This window comes from Sturnus vulgaris, chromosome 15 (genome assembly GCF_052056855.1).
Source record: "Sturnus vulgaris isolate bStuVul1 chromosome 15, bStuVul1.hap1, whole genome shotgun sequence".
NCBI classification, from domain to species: domain Eukaryota; kingdom Metazoa; phylum Chordata; class Aves; order Passeriformes; family Sturnidae; genus Sturnus; species Sturnus vulgaris.
Genome location: NC_142257.1, coordinates 1,936,759 through 1,955,854, shown reverse-complemented (window position 1 = coordinate 1,955,854; position 19,096 = coordinate 1,936,759). Strand labels below are relative to the sequence as shown.

The 19,096-nt window shown below is 43.4% G+C and overlaps 1 protein-coding gene across 2 annotated transcripts in view; it reads right to left on the bottom strand.

Moving 5' to 3' along the window:
* Positions 1-19,096, bottom strand: part of UBTD2 (ubiquitin domain containing 2) — a 42,300-nt gene that overhangs the window by 9,957 nt on the left and 13,247 nt on the right. Inside the window, exons 2-3 of one of the 2 annotated variants that reach the window (XM_088173502.1) lie at positions 15,317-15,412; positions 9,069-9,305 (exon numbers count right to left, since the gene is read on the bottom strand). In XM_088173502.1, coding sequence (XP_088029628.1) covers positions 9,069-9,243 — 175 coding nt within the window. In that variant the 5' untranslated portion in view covers positions 9,244-9,305; positions 15,317-15,412. The remainder of the gene's footprint in view (positions 1-9,068; positions 9,306-15,316; positions 15,413-19,096) is intronic. The other variant, XM_014891190.2, reaches the window with a different exon arrangement.

The following is a 19,096-nucleotide window of genomic DNA, read 5'->3' as shown; positions in this document are numbered from 1 at the left end:
TCCATTCCAAAGCCAAGCTGAGGCTGGATTGTTGAATAAATTGGGGAACAGCAGAGCTTTCACCTGTGGATTATTGATTTGGAGCCAATCTAAATCATTAATGAAATTCAGTGAGAAAACAAAGGAGTCTCGGGGTCTTACAGCAGCTCTCAGAGAGCAAAGATGAGGCAGAAAAGCTGAATTATCTCTTCATCTTTATTAGCTGCTGATTCCAGGTCTGAAGTGGGAAATGCAGGGTTTTATGAGGAAATAAATCTTTTTTTTTTTTTAATTTTTGCTGTGCCGGTGTCAGGAGCACGTGGGAGAGGAGCAGGGCTGGGACAAGAACAAACACGCAGAGTTTTGTTCCACACAGCCCAAAGTGGGAGGAGCTCACACCAAAAAAAAAAAACTTTTCCTGACTTAATCCCGACAAGAACTGCTCAGTTCATCCCTGGGAGTGTCCAGCAGCCTGGATTTCCTATTTTCCAGGGGGAAATGTGTGGGAATACTGGTGCAAGTCAGTGCCTTGCACAGAGAACAATAAAGCAGCCACAAGAATTTAATGGTGTGGGGGAAAACACTTGATAATAAACCACTGCTATAAAACCTCTCCCGTGCTCATTCCACATGAAATTTCCATGATTTTTGCAGATTTGAAAGCTCCTGGACAAAGGTGCAGTTTGGATTCTAAGTGCTCTGCTCTCATCCCCTTTGTCAGCTCTTTAAAAAAAAATGGGGTTTGCAGATAATGAGTGTGGAGCATTTAATAATTCTCATTTCAAATCCACGGGGAAAAAAAAAAATAAAAATCAGCTCTTCCATTATGGGAACATTATTGGTCTGGCTCCATTCCATGCTGGAGAACAATTCCCAGAGCCAGCAGGAGATTCCAGGAGCTCCAGGACCACTTGTGGCAACTGGAATGAGACACACACAGGAATTGAAACTGAAAAGAGGGGAAAAAAAGGGGACTCTGAACATCCTCCCCAACCTCCAGGATCCCACCTGAAAAGAGGGAAAAGAAAAGAAGGGGGACTCTGACATCCTCCCCAACCTCCAGGATCCCATCCAGCTGCTTTTCCTGCCATCACACAATGGTTGGGGTTGGAAGGGACCTCTGGAGATCACCCAGTCCAACCCCTCCCAGTCCAGGGTCACCTGGGGCAGGTGACACAGGGACACATCCAGGTGGCTTTGGGATGTCCCCAGAGAGGGAATTCCACAACTTCCCCGGGCAGCTGTGCCACTCTGCACAGAAAGAACTTTTTCCTCGTGCTGTAATACCAAAATAATCATTTTAAAGAGCAAATCCCAGCTGGAGTGAGGTGGATCCAAGCCATCCTGCCTCCAACTAAGAATAACAAACCCTAACCCAGGGCAGGTTCCTAAGGGCACAGAGTGTCCAGAGAAGCTGGGGCTGCCCCATCCCTGCAAGTGTCCAGGGCCAGGAAAAGCTGGGACAGTGCAAAGTGTCCCTACCCATGGCTGGATGAGCTTTGAGGTCCCAAATTTTGGGAAAAGCCTGCAGCACGTGTGCCACGTGCATCACTGGGCTTGCTGATCCCCTCCCTTCATCACAGCAGAGCAGCAGCATCGCTTCCTTCATTAGCACTAATTAACGAGGCTGAAGGTGAGAGATAATTAACACAGGTTTCTGAAATGAAGGAATTTCTGCTCCAGCTAAATGAGCCACTTTGGTTCAGATTTTAGCCCCCAGCAGAGGGAACAGGGATGGGACACTCTGCAAAGGGATGCTCAGGGCCATGAACCAAATCCCTCAAAATTCCTCTTAAAAATCCACATCAATGCCAACAGCAGCAGTGACAATCCTGGAATTGGAGGATTCCAGAGGAGCTGGAATCTGTCACCTCACCTTTCTGACCTGATGGAAAAAGGGGAGACCAGGGAAAGCTCCGAATTTCACAGCAGTGGAACTTCCACAAACAACCCAACCCTTCCTTAAAACAGCTTTAGCAGAGCTCACATTCCTGCAGCCTGTGCAGTTCATTGCCTTTCCATCAGTGGCTTTGATAAATAAAGTAATTATGCATTAATGCTCGGTAGTTGTCATGTTAACAACACCATATGTACTGCCACTTCCATTTCCCTGTAAAACTTGGATGGAATATTGCATGGAGGGAAGAGCTTCCAAGAAATATTCCAGCAGGGTTCAAAGATGACAAGTCATTTCACTAATGAAGTATTCATCTACTACTCTGCTTTGCATGTCATGAAAATAGATGCCTGTCTAGACAGGCTTCTTAGATAAAAATTTAAAAAGAAAATAGTTGGTAAAAGAGCTTCTCTGTGTACATTCTTCATTTACATTTGATGCTCTGCATTATGGAGCTGCTTGCAGGGGCTGGAGGGTTTTGGAGGAGAAAAGGAAAGCAGAATTTATCATCACCCCCCGAGGCTGCACTGCTTCCCTCCAGGCACAGCTCACCAGGTCACCTGCTCAGGTGAGCTCACCTTTACACAAGTTGTCACTGCCTTGGTTACCATTGATTTCTCCAGTCTGCTCTTCCCATCAATCCAGAGTGAGCACCTGGCACTCAGCATCCCAAATCCCACAAGTGCCACGGTCCAAAGGGAAAACCAAACGGGAGGTTCCCCTTTTACACCTGATAGAGATTTCCTTTTTCTTGCCAGCCACACACACAGACAGATTTTGTCCCTGCAATACAAAGTGTCACCTCCAGGAATTCCTTGGACACTCCAGGGATGGGATCCAACCTTCCCTGGGCACCTTTTCCATGGGGAAATTCCTGCTGTTGCCCACCCTGAGCTGAGGCCATTCCCTCTCCTCCTGTCCCTGTTCCCTGGCTCCAACATTCCAGGGAATTGCAGAGAGAGCAGGCACAGCCTGACCACGACTTTTTGGGATGTTCAATCAGCAATTGGTGACCACAGAACTCGAGCTTTTCCCATCTCTTTTGCACTCCAGGCAGGGAAATCAAGCTCCAAACAACCCCCTGCCCATCGGTGCCTGCACAAAACGAGATTTCAGAGAGCTCCAAGTGGATCTGGAAGGAAATTTGGGTCGATAGAGCATTTGGTAAAGCTCCAGCAACACCCCTCAGACTGAACACCCAACAAATGGTGGCTCTGGTGGAGTGTGGAGCTGTTTGCAAGGAGAACAAGAGGTTCTTGTTTAAAATTTAAAATTAAAAAAAAAAAAAAAAAAAAAAAAGAGGGAAAATGATTGATTAAGAAGAAAGGTGGAAGATTGAATGTTGGTGCTGCAGGCTGAACAGACGGGGAGAACCCAGAAATCTGGAAAAATCCAAGGCCTTGCTGTAGCTCTGACCTTCTGTAAAAACCTTCCTTGATCACTCAGGAATTATTCAAATCCACCTCAGAGGTTTCATTGTTCCTGTGCAGCTCCAAGGAGTCAAAACAAGGATGGAAAACCCAGAGTTCATTTTGCTGCAGGTTTTCTTTGCAATAAAGCTACAAACCAAACATTGTTTGCTCTGGGCTGGGCTCAGGTGTGGCTCAGCAAAAAAAAAAAAAATAAAAAAAAAAGCTTTTTTCTCAGTGATAACTGGCAGCAAAAAGCAGCTCTAGGTGCAAGAAAATTCTTCAAAATTAGGATTTTTCCACAGGTCCAGCTGTCTGTAACACACCCAGTGAATGACTTAATTCACTGTAATCTATCATGTGACATATAATGATAAAACAGAAATCAGGAATTTATCAGCCTGAGTGTTTATTGAAGGAGGTTGTGGGATATTTAAAAAAAAAAATACTGAAATACCTCCTGAGTGGTGCCCATGTTCTCTGTGACACCTCAGCATTTCCTCAGCCCTTACCTGCCCCTAAAAGGTGAAAGGGAGGAGATTTCTGGAGCTCACACATTTCTGGCCATAACAACTATTTCACCTTGGTTTTGGAGAAAAGTTACCATCTAATTCTTATTTCAATTCCTGAAGCTAAAGCAGCAGAAGATTCCAAATGTTTTGGCCACAATCAATTGGAGATCATGGAAGAGGAGCCAGAAAAAAAAAGTGAGATATCCAAAAGCTGCCTGAGCCCCTCATTTACCAACCTGAGGACACCAATTCCCCCAGGAACACCGAATTTACTGCAAAATAAAGCCCAGAAAGCAGCAAAGGCACCCCTGGACATCCCCAGGGAAAACTCAGAGGGCTCTCACTGCAATCTTCAGTGGGGGGGGGGATTAAAAATCTTCAATTTTAAACCTCAATTTCTCACATTTTAAAACACTTCCTATTTGTTTTTTCTCATTTCCCAAGCAGGCAGCAAGGCTGATCCTCAGCTCCTCCATTGGAAGCAGCAAATAATGGAGTAAAAGTCCATTTATTTATTTAATATATTTAATTTAGCAGACATCATGTCCTGACCACTATCACATACCACAGGATTATTATTCACCTAAACCAGACACAAACCTGTCTGGAATATCAGCAACAGCCAGATCAAAAAGCAGCTTCCTACACGAGGAATTTGAGATTTTATTTTGTCACAAATCTGGGTTTGTTTTGAGCATCTCGTGGCCACTTTGGGTTTGCTGCTTTTTGTTTTGTTTTTTTTTTTTATTTTTTTTCCCTTTAAAGGAATGAGCTGCAATTTTCTGGTCACACATTCATGTTTAAAAAAAAAAAAGCCCTGAAACAGCATTTTGAAAAAATATTGCATAGAAAAGACAAACTGAAACCAAAGGCAGGAAATACAGAGGCAAGGGGAAGAGACTTGAGAAGAGTCCAAGGAATTCTGTTGACAAAGCTCCTCAAAATACCTTTCAAAACACAAGAGAAATTCAAGATATTTCAGGAAAACAACTGTAGGATGGAGCCATAAGTGGAGTTTTTATTTGAAGGGTTGAGAGTTTCTAACCTGCACTTAGATTTATAAATATTCCAGCCAGCCACAATTGCTCGACATCCTGAGGATTTGATTCATTTTCCTTCCACTTGGGAGAAAAATTTGGGAATTCAGCATCCCTCAGAAAGGATGTTGTGATCTATTTTAAAAAATATTCATCACAGCAGAAAAGATGGAGAGCAACATCTACATCGGAGGAGGCTGCTGAGGAAAAGGGATTCTTTTGCAAGGTTAAGAGGAATTTGGAGAAACAACAACAAAGCAAATGTGAAAAAGGGATTTTTGGAGGAGTTGAGCCCCCCCCCCCCAATGTCAGGAATGGATTTTGCGGTGAGCTGGGCTCCTCTGCTATAGGAAATGGATTTTGGGGTGAGCTGGGCTCCCCCACTCTCAGGAATGGATTTTGGGGTGATCTGAGATCCCCCAGTCTCAGAAATGGATTTTGGGGTGAGCTGGATTCCCCAATTTCAGAAATGGATTTTGGGGTGATCTGGGCTCCCCCAATCTCAGGAATGGATTTTGGGGTGATCTGAGCTCCCCCAGTGTCAGGAATGGATTTTGGGGTGATCTGGGCTCCCCCAGTGTCAGAAATGGATTTTGGGGTGATCTGGGCTCCCCCAGTGTCAGGAATGGATTTTGGGGTGAGCTGGGCTCCCCCAGTGTCAGAAATGGATTTTGGGTGATCTGGGCTCCCCCAATTTTAGGAATGGATTTTGGGGTGATCTGGGCTCCCCCAGTGTCAGGAATGGATTTTGGGGTGATCTGAGATCCCCCAGTCTCAGGAATGGATTTTGGGGTGAGCTGGATTCCCCAATTTCAGAAATGGATTTTGGGGTGATCTGGGCTCCCCCACTCTCAGGAATGGATTTTGGGGTGATCTGGGCTCCCCCACTCTCAGAAATGGATTTTGGGGTGATCTGGGCTCCCCCACTCTCAGGAATGGATTTTGGGGTGATCTGGGCTCCCCCAGTGTCAGGAATGGATTTTGGGGTGATCTGGGCTCCCCCATTCTCAGGAATGGATTTTGGGGTGATCTGGGCTGCCCCACACCCTGGCAGGAGCCCAGGCCAGCAGAGCACCCCAGCAGTGCCGTTTGTTGTCACTTTTGTCACCCTGCCCTGTGCTGACAAGGCTGCAGAGCCTCAGCCCAGCAGCAAAATCGGGATCAGCTCCCACCCCTTCCCCAGAGCACCCCTGGGTGCTGGCAGGCAGGAAGGGATTCAAGCAGCATTTTAGGAAAAATTCCATTTATTCACTCCCCAACTTCAGCCCAGTTCAGCCCACAGAGGGGACCTGACGTCAAAAACCCTTAAAAATAGCCATGGATGTGTAGAAAAAAAAAAAAAAAAAAGCAAAATAAAAGCACTCTCCTAATGCACACACAGTGCCAGCAGCAGCTTGTCTGCTTCCTCACAAGACAGCAGCAATTTTGGGTTTTAATCCCTGCCTTTTGGGCTTTTTTTTTTTTTTTTTACTGAACTAAAAACAAACCAGAAAAACCTTCCCTTGAACTAATAACTGCTGTCTCCTGAGCAGTAAAAAAAAAAAAAAAAATAAAATAAATAAAAAACAACCCCAAAGCAACAAACCAGGAGGCTCAGCTGTAAATTTGATTCTGTTCACGACAGATTTTTAGAGTTTCTTTAACTTTAACTTTCCCAGCACCCACACACACACACTCACCAAAATATCATTTATTCCCCTTTTAAAGGGGCATTAGAGAAACCCACAGAGTATTTGGTATCCTCACAGAAAAAAAAAAAACAAACATTGTCCAATAATGTTTTATATGTTTGTAGAGAATGTAATCCGTCAAAAATAGGATTTTTAATGGTAATTAAAAATCAAAATAGGCAAGCAATTCTTACAGCTTTAATTCCCAGCAATGGATACAGCGATTTTCAAGGACAAGAGGAAAAAAAAAAAAAATCCCACAGGGACAAGGGCAGCAGTTCACAGGGAATTCAATTTAAATGCTAAAGGTTCCACAGGAAAATTCACTGTACAGATGCACTCCGTGAGAAATTCATCAATACAAAATGTAATTCCAATATTGCCACTACACACACACACACACAAAAAATAAAGAAAAAAAAAAAAAAGGGGCAAAGTTCCACTTCTGGAACTGCTGAATTTACAGGAAGCATCCATGGAATGGTCAGTGTTAAAATCCTGCTACATTTTATAGTTTGGCATCACCAGCAAATAAAATAGATGGACTCAAAAAATGGAGATTTTCATGGACTCAATAAATGGGGATTTTCGTGGACTCAATAAATGGGGATTTTCATCAACATAAATAAAAAAAGGGAATTTTCAACATAACAAAAGGGCAACTTTTTATATGAAGTGTTAAATAAACCACAGATTGCAGTTTTGTGTTTCTGCTGGAATTCAGGCAGAATTCCTGAGGTGGAATTCTGTAATTTTGCTTTTTTTTTTTTTTTGTGTGAAGGCAATACTGGAGCTGGGTTTGAAGGCCCAGAAAAACTGAAAATTCAGAAATTTTTTTTTTTTTATCACTCAAACAACATGAAAGGAATTAAACCCAAATATCCTGAGAGCTGTGCAGCAGGTGAAGTGTCCATGGTGGAATTTACTGCCTGGAAAGGGTTAAAAATATCCACAACCCAAAGCTGATGGTGGAGAGGCTTTAAAGGTAAAGGTAAACTGTATTTTATTATTTATTAAAGGTAATCTGTATTTTATTATCTATTAAAAGTAATCTGTATTTTTATTATTTATTAAAGGTAATCTGCATTTTATTATTTATTAAAGGTAATCTGCATTTTATTCCAACTTCTCCCCTGTATAAATTGAGTTTTTCTGCCATCTCCAATTTATATTTTAGCAATTTAAACAATTCCTGGGAATTTTGTTGCAGCACATGAAATGTCCAACCTGTAAATTTCAAAATTCCACTTTACCCCAGCCAGACTTTAATTAATATTAATGATTTGCAGGTCAAGTTCATCTCAATATTAACATTATTATAAAATTCCACACACTCCAAGATTTCCTGTTTGAGAGCTGGGAAATCTGGAAAAGTTTTCTTGATCAAATTGAAATTGGCTCATTAATAAAATATGGAGGATGTGCTACTTTAAAGACAGGAGGAGAGAGGGGGAAAAAAAAAATATAAATTGGTGATAACGTTATTTCTATTTTTAAATCCATCCCACAGAGTCACCCAAGATAGATGAGAAGTGCTAAGCCCATCCCACGAGCTTATTTTTATTTATTTATTTAATACTTCTTCCATGCTATTTTTAACAGCAGAAGCCAGCAAAAAAAAAAAAAAAAAAAATCATCCATTAGAAAAAAAAAAAATTTACCCTGGTGAGAATCTTCCTCACCCCAGAGAAATGAGAGATCTGCCTGAGAGCAGCCTCAAAAAATAGATTTTTTTTCCTTTTTTTTTCCTGTAAGATTCTGGAATAAAAATTAAAAAAATAATTAAAAAAAAAAAATTTCTTTTTGCAGCATCAGCTAAGCTGGAGTGTCTATGTACAAATTTTTTCTCTCTCATTTCTTCTTACTCATTTCCCCAACTCCTGTAAAATTTTATTTCCTCAGGAATTCATGGCTGGAACATGTAGGGTTTATTTTTATTTTTATATTTTTTTTTTAAGCCTCTCCTACACACAAAAAAAATAAATGTAAATAAACATCCCAGCTCGTGGTATAGCAACATTTTGCAGAGGGGGAAAAAAATGAGTGAAAAATCTTTTTTTTTTTTCTCTCTGTAGATTTAAAGGAATTTATCCAACAAATGTTGGGTTTTCTTGGGAAAATTTTTAGATTCTCACCATGAATTCAGAGCACTGAGTGCCACAACCAGGAATTCCTTGGATACTCCAAGCTGCAGAAATTATTAAAAAAACCCCAAATTTTCTTAATAAAGATCAGCCTCCATGGACCAGCTCATCCATTCCAGCTACAGGAATTATTAAAAAAACCCATATTTTCTTTGTAAAGATCAGCCTGAAACTGAGGATTCCCATGGAAAACTCATCCATTGTGGCTACAGAAATTATTAAAAAAACCAAATTTTTCTCAGTCTCTCTATACCTTAACACCACTTTACTCAAAAACTCCAAACACGAACACACCCACACTTAAACGCAGACATTTTAAACCCACCCACCGATTTTTTTTTTTAATTTTTTTTTTTTTTTTTGGGGGGGGGGGGGTGGAAAGCAGGAAAAAAAAAAAAAAAAAAATTCTTTGAAACGTACCGTGGGGCAGGGTGATGTTTGCACCATCAATGATTGCCTGGGCCAGCTCGTGGTCGTTGCTCTCAAAGGCGTGGGCAGCAGCTTTGAGGGCATCCCAAATTTCCTTCCTGCCCTCAAAAGCTGGGGCTGTGTCCCAAAATTCATCCCTTTTACTGCGGAGCTGCCCGTCAGTCATGGGGTAATCGCTCTTCCATTTGGGTTTCTCTTTCTTCAGGGGTTGGTTACGACCCAGAGCCACTGTAAGGGACAGGGGGGAAAAGGGGGATTCATCAAAATGAACAATTAAACAATTTAAAAGGGACAGAGGGAAAGGGGGACTGATCAAAATGAACAATTAAACATTTTAAAAGAGACAGAGGGAAAAGGGGATTGATCAAAATGAACAATTAAACAATTTAAAAGAGAGAGAGGGAAAGGGGGTTGATCAAAATGAACAATTTAAACAATTTAAGAGGGACAGAGGGAAAAGGGGGACTGATCAAAATAAACAATTAAACAATTTAAAAGGGACAGGGGGAAAAGGGGGTTGATCAAAATGAACAATTTAACGACATCACGAAATTGTTTTTTTTGTGGTAACTGTGCTGCAAAGAGGGAGAAAAGACAGCAACACACACGGAGCTCTTTGGGGAAAAAAAAAAGCCAAATTTATTGTACAGACAGCCCCTATTTAAAGTGTGTTATGTGTGGACACACACATTTAGAGAGCTGGGGAATTCCAGCTTGGGAATTCCTTTCCAGGCCTGGATTTCTCCTGACTCTCAGCTCCATTCCCAGGCTGACAAGCTGACTGCAGCTTCAGTTAGGGAGGAGTCTCCCAGGGTGACAACACGGTGACAAACAGAGTGGAATTCATCACCAACATTAACCCCTGGTGTCTTTCCCGTGGGACACATCCTGAGGTGCTGTCCCAAGGATGTTTTTCCCAATTGTCCCATGAGCTCCTGTCCTGTCCTGGCTGCACTGACACACTTTAAATCCGGGCTGGCTGTACAATAAATTGTTCTTTTTTCCTCTGCAGTGCAGTGACCACACTCAGCCTGTTCCCTGTCAGTGTGAGGCCATTCCCCCTCATCCTGTCACTCCATCCCTTGGGAATCCTCTCTCCCTCCACCTGCAGCTCCACGGTGGCACTGAGGTCACACCTGTGTCCCCCCACCAAAGCTTCTCCTGCCCAGGCTGAACAATCCCAGAAACAAATCCAGCTCCTAATTAAAAGGAGCAAATGACAATTGCATGGCCCACATCCACCCCTCCATGCCCCACGCACAACCCAGCCACAATAAACTTCTCAACCCTTCCAAGTGACCACAAAACATTTACTGCTTTTTGTTTCCACGGGCTTGCTTCCATTTGCTTTTCAAAGGAGTGCTGACCATTTAGCAGCAAGCCCCAGCGTTTAGAAAACACCAAATTTCCTGGCAGAGCTCAGCTTTATCCAGTCCAAGGCTCAGCTCAGCACACGATGATGGGGTTATGCATTAAACCCTGCACATTTTAAAACTCTAAAAACATATGTGAGAAAACATTCCACCAAGGAATTGTTTCCTTAGGAAGGTTTAGCAGCCAGAGCATGAAATTTTCAGCCAGACAGAGCAAGAAATTTGGGTCAGTGGGTATCTTTAATTTTCCATCCCACTTCAGCTCCCATCTGTTTGCACATGCACTCAGTGGATGCTCATTTGTCCCACAGGGCCCCCTCCTTGTCCCCAAACATCAATTATGGAAGCAGGTTAAAGGCACTTCCAACATCCCATCCCATGCCCCAAAACAGCACCAGATTGATTGGAAATGGATTTCTCCTCCCTCCAGCAGAGGCTCAGATCCTCACAGCCTCCAATAACTCCTCCCTGGAGCTCCCATCCTTCCTACACACACAGCAGTGATGATAAACTCGCTGATAAATTCTTGTTTTTTTTTTTTTTTTTTCCCCCCAGCTGGAAGGATGGGTGGTGGAAGAAAGTGACTCTCCAAATGGCTCAAAAGCCAAATCCACTTTAACAAGCCATCCATCCCAGCACTGAGCCTTTAAACACAACTTGGCTTCAGCACAAACCAGTATTTAAAAAGATCTTTGGTGTGTTTATCATTTATTAGAAGTGCTTCAAGGATCCCCAAAAAGCTTGATGCCTTCCCTGAAGAAATATTCATTATTTAGCTCTGTGGATAGATGGGGCAGAAAGGATGGGAGAAACTTATACCATGTAAAAAAAAAAAAAAAAAGTGTAAAAAGGCCTAAATATTTCTCTTTCCAGCCCATGTTTTAGTCACTAAAGCAAAACACACGAATTTTCTACGACCAAACTTTTGGACCACATCAAAGGACTTTCCCTTTTCTGTTAACAAGGCTGATAAAGAAACAAACATCAACAGTCTGAACCACTTAAAAGTATTTACAGTGTCAGTTTTCTGCTCCTCACTTTGGAAGGAAATTAGAGCTCAAAAAGAAACCTTGACTTCATTCCAGACCATCCAGCTTGCAGGATCCAGAAGAGAAAGCAGCATCCACATGAATTTTTCATCTTACATCACTTCAACACAAGTAAGAAATTATTAATACCCTGCTTGAGAGCAGGAATTGTTTTCTAAATGCCAAGAAGGCACATTGGCTTGGAAGCAATTCTCAAAGTCACCACTCAGCAGAGGCCACTGGGTGAGATTTTTGGGGAGGGATTTATTTAGAAGGGAATATGAAAATCAGTACAGGTCTGCTTTGGAAAAAGTGAAATATCAGCAGTGACACTCCAAAATAAACCAGGTTGTTGTTGTTCCAGCAGCTCGGGTGGTGCTGTGCATCCCAAAGAAAGGAATCCACAGAATTTCGGGTGGAAAAGCCCTCCCAGCCCATGGGGCCAAGCTGTGCCCCATCCCCACCTTGTCCCCAGAGCTCTGAGTGTCACCCCCAGGAATTCCCTGGGCACCTCCAGGGATGGGGATCCAAACCTGCCTGGGCAGTTCCAATATCTGCATGAAAAGGTGGTGATGGATCAAAGACTGGACACAAACTCTTGGAGTTATTTTTAATTCTGTCTAATGCCTCAGAACACCCCAAAGCAGTGGCACACAAGCCATGGGCTGCCCTTTAGGATGGAGCAGCAGGATTTGTTTTCCCCCTGGCATCCTCGAGGATCTGCTCCTGTGTGCCCCACTGACCTCCTGCCAGCCTACAAAGTCTTATTTTGAAAAGGAAAAACGTGTTTCTGCAATCCTTGCAGACTGCTTTATAACCTGAATTGTGAATTTATTCCCCTTCCCCGCAGCTTCCCATCAAAGCAATGAATCTGTAAAGTTATCTCTGCTCCTTTTCAGTGAGCTTATGCAGATAAACCCAGATATTTAAATCAGTTTCTTAAGAGAACGTCAGGAAATGTCTCAGTGGAAGTTGTCTGCAGCAGCTGGGGTGTTTGTTATGCTGCTATCACTGTGGATATCACTGTGCAATCACTGCTGCCTCTTCTGAGGGGCACCACATGAGCAGGAGCAGCTGCTACCACAAGATTCTTGTATTAAAAACCAATATCCATCTACACAATCCATAATTCTTAATTGATACCCCCCTGAATTACGGCCCTCCGTCACTAAATTGGGAATATTTCAGCCTCAGAGGGTTTTGTGTCAAACCAAAAAGGCAAAGCTGAGCCAGGGGACAGCTCAGAGCTCTGGAGAAGGGCAGGATTTCTGCTTTAGATTTTTCCTCCTCTCCAGTTTCTGACCTGCCAGGTAATTCTGTATGAAACCCCACACCTGAAACAGCCCTGAGGCAGCTGAGCTCGAATTATTTTAATATTTCTTAATTATTTGTAGAAACACCTCTGCTGTCATCAACCTTACCCTGAGTTTTCCTTCCCACCCCATCCTTCAAACATCTTTCACCTATTTCTAAAAATAAAATTAGGACTCAGATTTGGCTCTTCCATCCCTGCAAGTGCTCCACAGTGAATTTCTTCCTTTTCCTTGCAAACACAAGCATATGTTGCTGCTTGCAGCATTAGCCTTTTGCAGCTTTTGTAAAAAGCTGAGGAAACTGGCCCAGGCTGGTGGTGGAAAAATTTCCAGGCACACAAAACCCAACCAGGGCATGGAAAACCCAGAAGGGGCCACCTGGATTGGACAAACTCCACTTCAGGATGTTGTTCTCCAGGGATTTATCAGCAGCTGCATCCTGGAATTACAAACCTGCTTCCCAATCCCTGCAGATTTGTGGGAAGATGGAAACACAACCAGAAAGCACCAGGGAGGGACATCCCAGAACTGGAAAACCAGTTAAGAGCAGATACAGGCAAATATTCCAAGATCAAAATGGTGAAATAGGAGAATCTGGCAAGAAATAACAGTAATAATAATAATAATAATAGTAATAATAATAATAATAATAATAATTATTATTATTATTATTTCTTTTTCTCTTTTTTTCTTTGCCTTGATTAAGAAAATATCCAAGAGATGAAGGCAACTGCTTAAAGAGAGCTGAGGAAGGTTTGCAGTGAGCTGTGAGGAAGAGAAGGATAAAAAATCACCACAAGTCTCTGTGAATGGCAATGATGCTCAGGAGCTGCTGTGGGTGGAAAAGCTGGGATTTGGGGTTGTTTTCCATAGGAAAAGAACAGAAATGAGGAGCTGAGAAGGGAACACCTGAGAGCCAGAGGTGCCAGGGATGAGAACAGGCAGGTCCTGCCTGGCTGGAGGCTGCAAACACTCCCCAGTGTCCAGGGATGTCCAGGCAAGAAACATCTGGAGAAACCTCAGGAATGACTCGAAGCCAGCCAGGAGAAGCTGATTTGTAAATGTTTTACAAATTGAGCCAATGATCAAAACTATTTTCTTCACCAGATTGCTTCCCTGTTGAGGCTCAGCCTCTAACAAAGTATTTTTCCATCACAAATGAAATGCAAATAACAGTTTGCTACCCAGAAAGTTTCTTTTAGTCATAGTCCCAAGGGCTCCCCTCCCCACAATCACCAAGCACTTCTCTACTTCATCAAATGAGCCCCATTTTAAATCCATTTTGCTCCAATTTCCTCATAAGGTACTTGGTAATTTGGTATCAATATCACACAATTCATCCTAAACATTTTCTTTGTGTCGTTCTCCAGCGTAATCCTGAATTACAACCGAGCTTGGAAGAGCCAGGACAAAGGAAAAAGTGCAAAAACCCAGGGAAAACATTGAGGGAGAAAAGGGAAAATTCACTGCATTTAAGCAGCAGACAATTTGAATTACATTAAGCAACCCAAGGCTTACACAATTTAAATTACATTAAATAGCACAGGCGTACCCAACAACAGGAAAATGGCAGAATTTTATCTGTTTATTGCTAATTTTCAGCAATTTTCTTCTCAAGGTGGTTACATTTTTCCAATGCCAGAAGGGGATTTTGGAACAGAAGTGGCACTGGACAGTGGCAAAGCCTTAAAGGTGAAATACTAGGACAGTGAGGTTTTCCTAACAAGGAAATGAATTAACATTTCTAGGGAGCCTGTGTGAACTTTGCAAATAAATACAGATAGACAGAAAGATAATGCCAGGAACTAAGTCAAGTTTTATGGTTTTTATGAGGGTAAAATGAACTCTGCTTCTCTGCTAGAAATTCAAGTTATATCTTGAAATAGTTGTGTACTAAAACACCAGGCTGCAGACTCAAAGCAATATCACTAAAGTGTAAGCAAAGGTATCAATTTTGAGCCAAATAACAAAAAACTGTGAAGCTTTTCAGAGAGAGCAAACCCAGCAGAGAAACATCTGCACACAAGAAAAAAAACAAAAAAACCCTGACCAACTCCTGAGCAATTTTCCCCTTTTCCCCACCTGTAAGGAGGTGAAGAAAGAAAGAAAATAAAGCAAAAAAAAAAAAAAAATCAGATGGAGAGGGAAGAACCAGCAGGACCATCAGGATGAGCAGCAGCACTTAAAGCCAGGCTGGTGCTGAATGATGGATTTGGTGCCTCTGGGGACAAAGGGACAATAAATCACCGGTGCCACCCCAGTGCTGGGCAGGGAATCCTTCCCTGCTCCTCCTCACTTCTTACCCAACACCAAACAATTGCCCAGAAGAGGCTGCAGAGAGTAAAATGTGAGCTCCTCTGGAAATTCCAGGCAACTCTGGACAAGTTTTCCATGCACAATTTATCCCTCCCTGCACATTAAAGCTTCCCTGAGTCCACCCAGGGCTTCCCAGCACGGGAGGTAAAACAGGAGAGGATGAGGGTGTAGGAATGAGCTGGACAAAGAGAAAAACTGACTCTAATTACCAGCTATTCCAGTGTATTTTCAGCAGAAATTGTAGAAGAAATCAGGAGATTTCCAGGCAGCTCATCACTCACCACCCCTGAAAGGAGCCAGAAGAGCTGCAGGAAGAAATAAAAGCTTCAGCTTTGGAAATTTGCTCCCTGGGTGGCATTCCAGAAATCCCACCTCATCCCAGCACAGGCAGCATCTGCTCAGAAAATCTCAGCCCTGGGACACCCTGAACAACACAGGGACTGAAACCAGGCCAGGGCATTTGGTGTCACCTGAGGGTGCATTCCCAGCCCACAGCCAGCTGGCAAAGGGGAATTCAGAATGGATATTAGGAATAAATCCTTCCTTGGGAGGGTGTGAGGCCCTGGCACAGGGTGCCCAGAGAAATTGTGGCTGCCCCTGGATCCCTGGAAGTGACCAGGCTGGATGGGCTTGGAGCACCCTGGGACATTGGAATGTCCAAAGCCAGGCTGGACATTGGGATTTGGAGCACTCTGGGACATTGGAATGTCCAAAGCCAGGCTGGACACTGGGGTTTGGATCAGGCTGGACACTGGAATGTCCAAAGCCAGGCTGGATATTGAGTTTGGATCAGCCTGGGACATTGGGATGTCCAAAGCCAGGCTGGACACTGGGGTTTGGATCAGGCTGGACATTGGATTTGGAGCACCCTGGGACAGTGGAAGGTGTCCCTGCCCTGAACAAGATGATTTTTTAAGGTCCCTTCCAACCCAAACCATTCTTTGTTTCTATGATTATTATTTCCAAAAGCTCTGTGGCTACTCCTGAGTCCTGCCCGCCCACCTAAAGCACGAGCAGAGGATTCTTGATAAAACCCATGATACAACAGCTCCTCTGGACAGAGAAAAATGTCCCAGGCAGGGAAAACCTTTGTGGGGTCACCAGACCCTCAGTGCTTCAATCAAGGGATGCTGCCAGGCAGGGCACAGGCCAGGGGATGCCCATCTGTCCCTGTTATTTCTCCAGGAACCCCAAACTCAGCTTGCCCAGGCAGCAGGAGCTGTAAAACCCAGCTCAGCCTGCCAGGGAAGTTCACAGCTCCAGGGGACAGACATTATCAACACAATTACCTGTCAGCACTGTTTACACTGGCGTTTAAGCCTCTCCTATCTCTGGCAGATGAAATGCTTGCAGCACAGGATAAAGATTTAGCCATTGCCAGCTCTCAGTGTGTGAGCAGCAAGGCCTTCAGTGTGCACCATGCACAGAGCACAGCCAGGCTGCCTTTTTTAAAAGCTATGACAAGACCCATTAAGGGAGCTGTCAGCAGCATGAAAAATGTTCTGTGTGAGATGGGGCTGCACAAAGCTCACGTTTGTTGTGACTTCTGCAGTGCGTGGTTCGAGCTCCAAGTCAAGTGCAGCCCAGGGCTTGGCACCAGGGCAGCCCAAAACACAGAACAAGAGCAGCAAAGAGCTGGGGAATGCAGTGGGAAGCTGCACAGAGCTCATCTGCAAGGAAAAAAAAAACCAACAACAACAAAAAAACCACCCAAAAAACCACCCCAGCGCTTTCTGTATCTCAGCATGAGGAAGAATGCAACTCAGCAACTTCGCTTTTCAAGCACTAAAAGCCTTTTGTGTCTCGCTGCCCTCTCAGTGCACAGGGAAACTTTAGACACATCAGATAAAAGTGCAAAGGGTGAATTCCTGACTGTGCTGGGACAGGGCACTGCCCACTGCTCCGGGCTCATGTGCAGCGTGGATTTAGCACCAGCAAACATCGGATTTAGCACGAGCAAACACCCAGCTCCAGCTGCAAATGAGCAGTTCGGGATCACCAATTGACATTGTTCTCCCTCTGACCTCTGCATAACAAGCAGCTGCATGAACTGCTAAAAAAAAAAAAATAAAAAAAAAAAAGTGATTTAAAGTTCACTGGGGGCTGACATCACAGAATAAATGAGGTTGGAAAAAACCCTCCAAGACCACCAAGTCCAAGCTGTGTCCAATGATCAAATTGTCACCAGCCCAGAGCCCTGAGTGCCACATCCAGGGAAAAAAACATCCAAAATCTCCCAACTCCAAGTGCTTTCCCACACGCTGACAGCTGAGTTCTGAGTGCTTTGAGCAAGGCTAAAGCAGGGTTTAGTTCAGCAGGGTTTAAAACAAAGCCTGGCTTTTCTGCTGGCCCGAGCCATGGGAGTGCTGTGGCCAGTGCTGGCCTCTGTCACACGAAGCCACCAAGAATTCTGAGCTGGGGAAATGACCCAGAACCATCTGTTGGGACATCTGGGCTGTGTTTAACACACCAACATTGGCAAAATTTTCAGGGAGGGGGGGAAAAAAAAAATAAAAATAATCAAAGGCAGCCTTATCTTTCACCCTGCCAGAATAAGAAAAAAATACTCAGCTGATGGTTTTCTTCAAAGCCTGGTGAGGTGTGATGGTGCTGAAAGCCAGCCAGGACACCCTGCTCAGCACAGGGTGTTTAACTTCTGCATGATGCCACCAGGGAATTTATTTCATTCCCAGCAAACCCAGATGTCATAAATTCATTGGATGGTTTGGGTTTGAAGGGCAAGGACAGTTTCCACTATCCCAGGCTGCTCCAAGCCACAAATTTGGATATTTCCATGGATGGAACAGCCACAGCTGCTGTGGGAAATCCATTCCAGAGTCCTCTCCATCCTCACAGGGAAGAATTCCTTCCCAAAATCCCTTTTAAACCTCCTCTCTTATCAGTGTGAACCCATTCCCCTTGTCCTGTCACTCCAGGCTTTGGTAAAATTCCCTCTCATGTTCCTCACATTTTTCCCTCAGGTGCCAGCAGAGCGTTCAGACCCCACCTCAGCACAGCATTCCTTTGGCTTTGCTGCATTAAACCCTAAAATCTGGGTAATTCAAGGTATAATGCCCAGGACAGATGGCCAACTCCATGCTCCCAAGGGTGTCACTGCTGCCAGCACAGCAGTCACAAATTCCAGGAGGGAACAACCCCAAAAAAAAAAAAAAAAAAAAAAAAGCCCTCAAGTTGGTGGCTGTTTTTACAATGACCAATGATTAAATTAGCTGAGTTAAAGGATCTAACACCGTGTCTTGAATTTATTCCAGTGTCACAGTTATTGGCAGGGATAAAGTTTCACATGAGCCAATTAACTAAATGCACTATTACTGTATCTCAGCTGCTTAAGCTCATCAGTTAATTAAGAGCTCAGTGTAAGCTGAAAATAGGAATCTTACCTGACACACATCCCAAACATACATTATCTTAATGATTTAATTTTACACTTCCATATTCCCTTCCTCACGTGCCTGAGGAAAACTGAAAGGCAATTGCTTGGTTTGAAGAAAAGTGAAAGCGAAAGTCACAGAAACATTTACAGATTTCATCTAAGAAATTGGATTTCTCAGAACAACACTTGCTGTTTTATTCAGCCCTATTTTAGTAGCTTTTCATAGTAAAGTTAATATTTCACGTTCAATTTTGGAACTCAACTCTATTCTCCTGATCAGTCATTCCCCAGGAAAACTGGATAAAACTCAACAACACATGACAAACCTGGCCACAAGGAATTCCCGCCCTTCAAGTACACATTTGGTGAAGAAATCCACATTTATCCCCGAGTTAGAGACAAGTAATAACAGATAAGGACATCAGTGGATTGCTCAGGTAATTAAAAAGCAATCTAAGCTAAAATGAAAAACGTGCAAGCTTTTGTTGTGACTTGTACAAATACCTGGATGTCTTGTACATCCAGGGGAAAGAAAAACCCCCAAATCCTATAAATGGCAGCACGTGAGCAAAACAACCTTAAAACTCCATCTTTC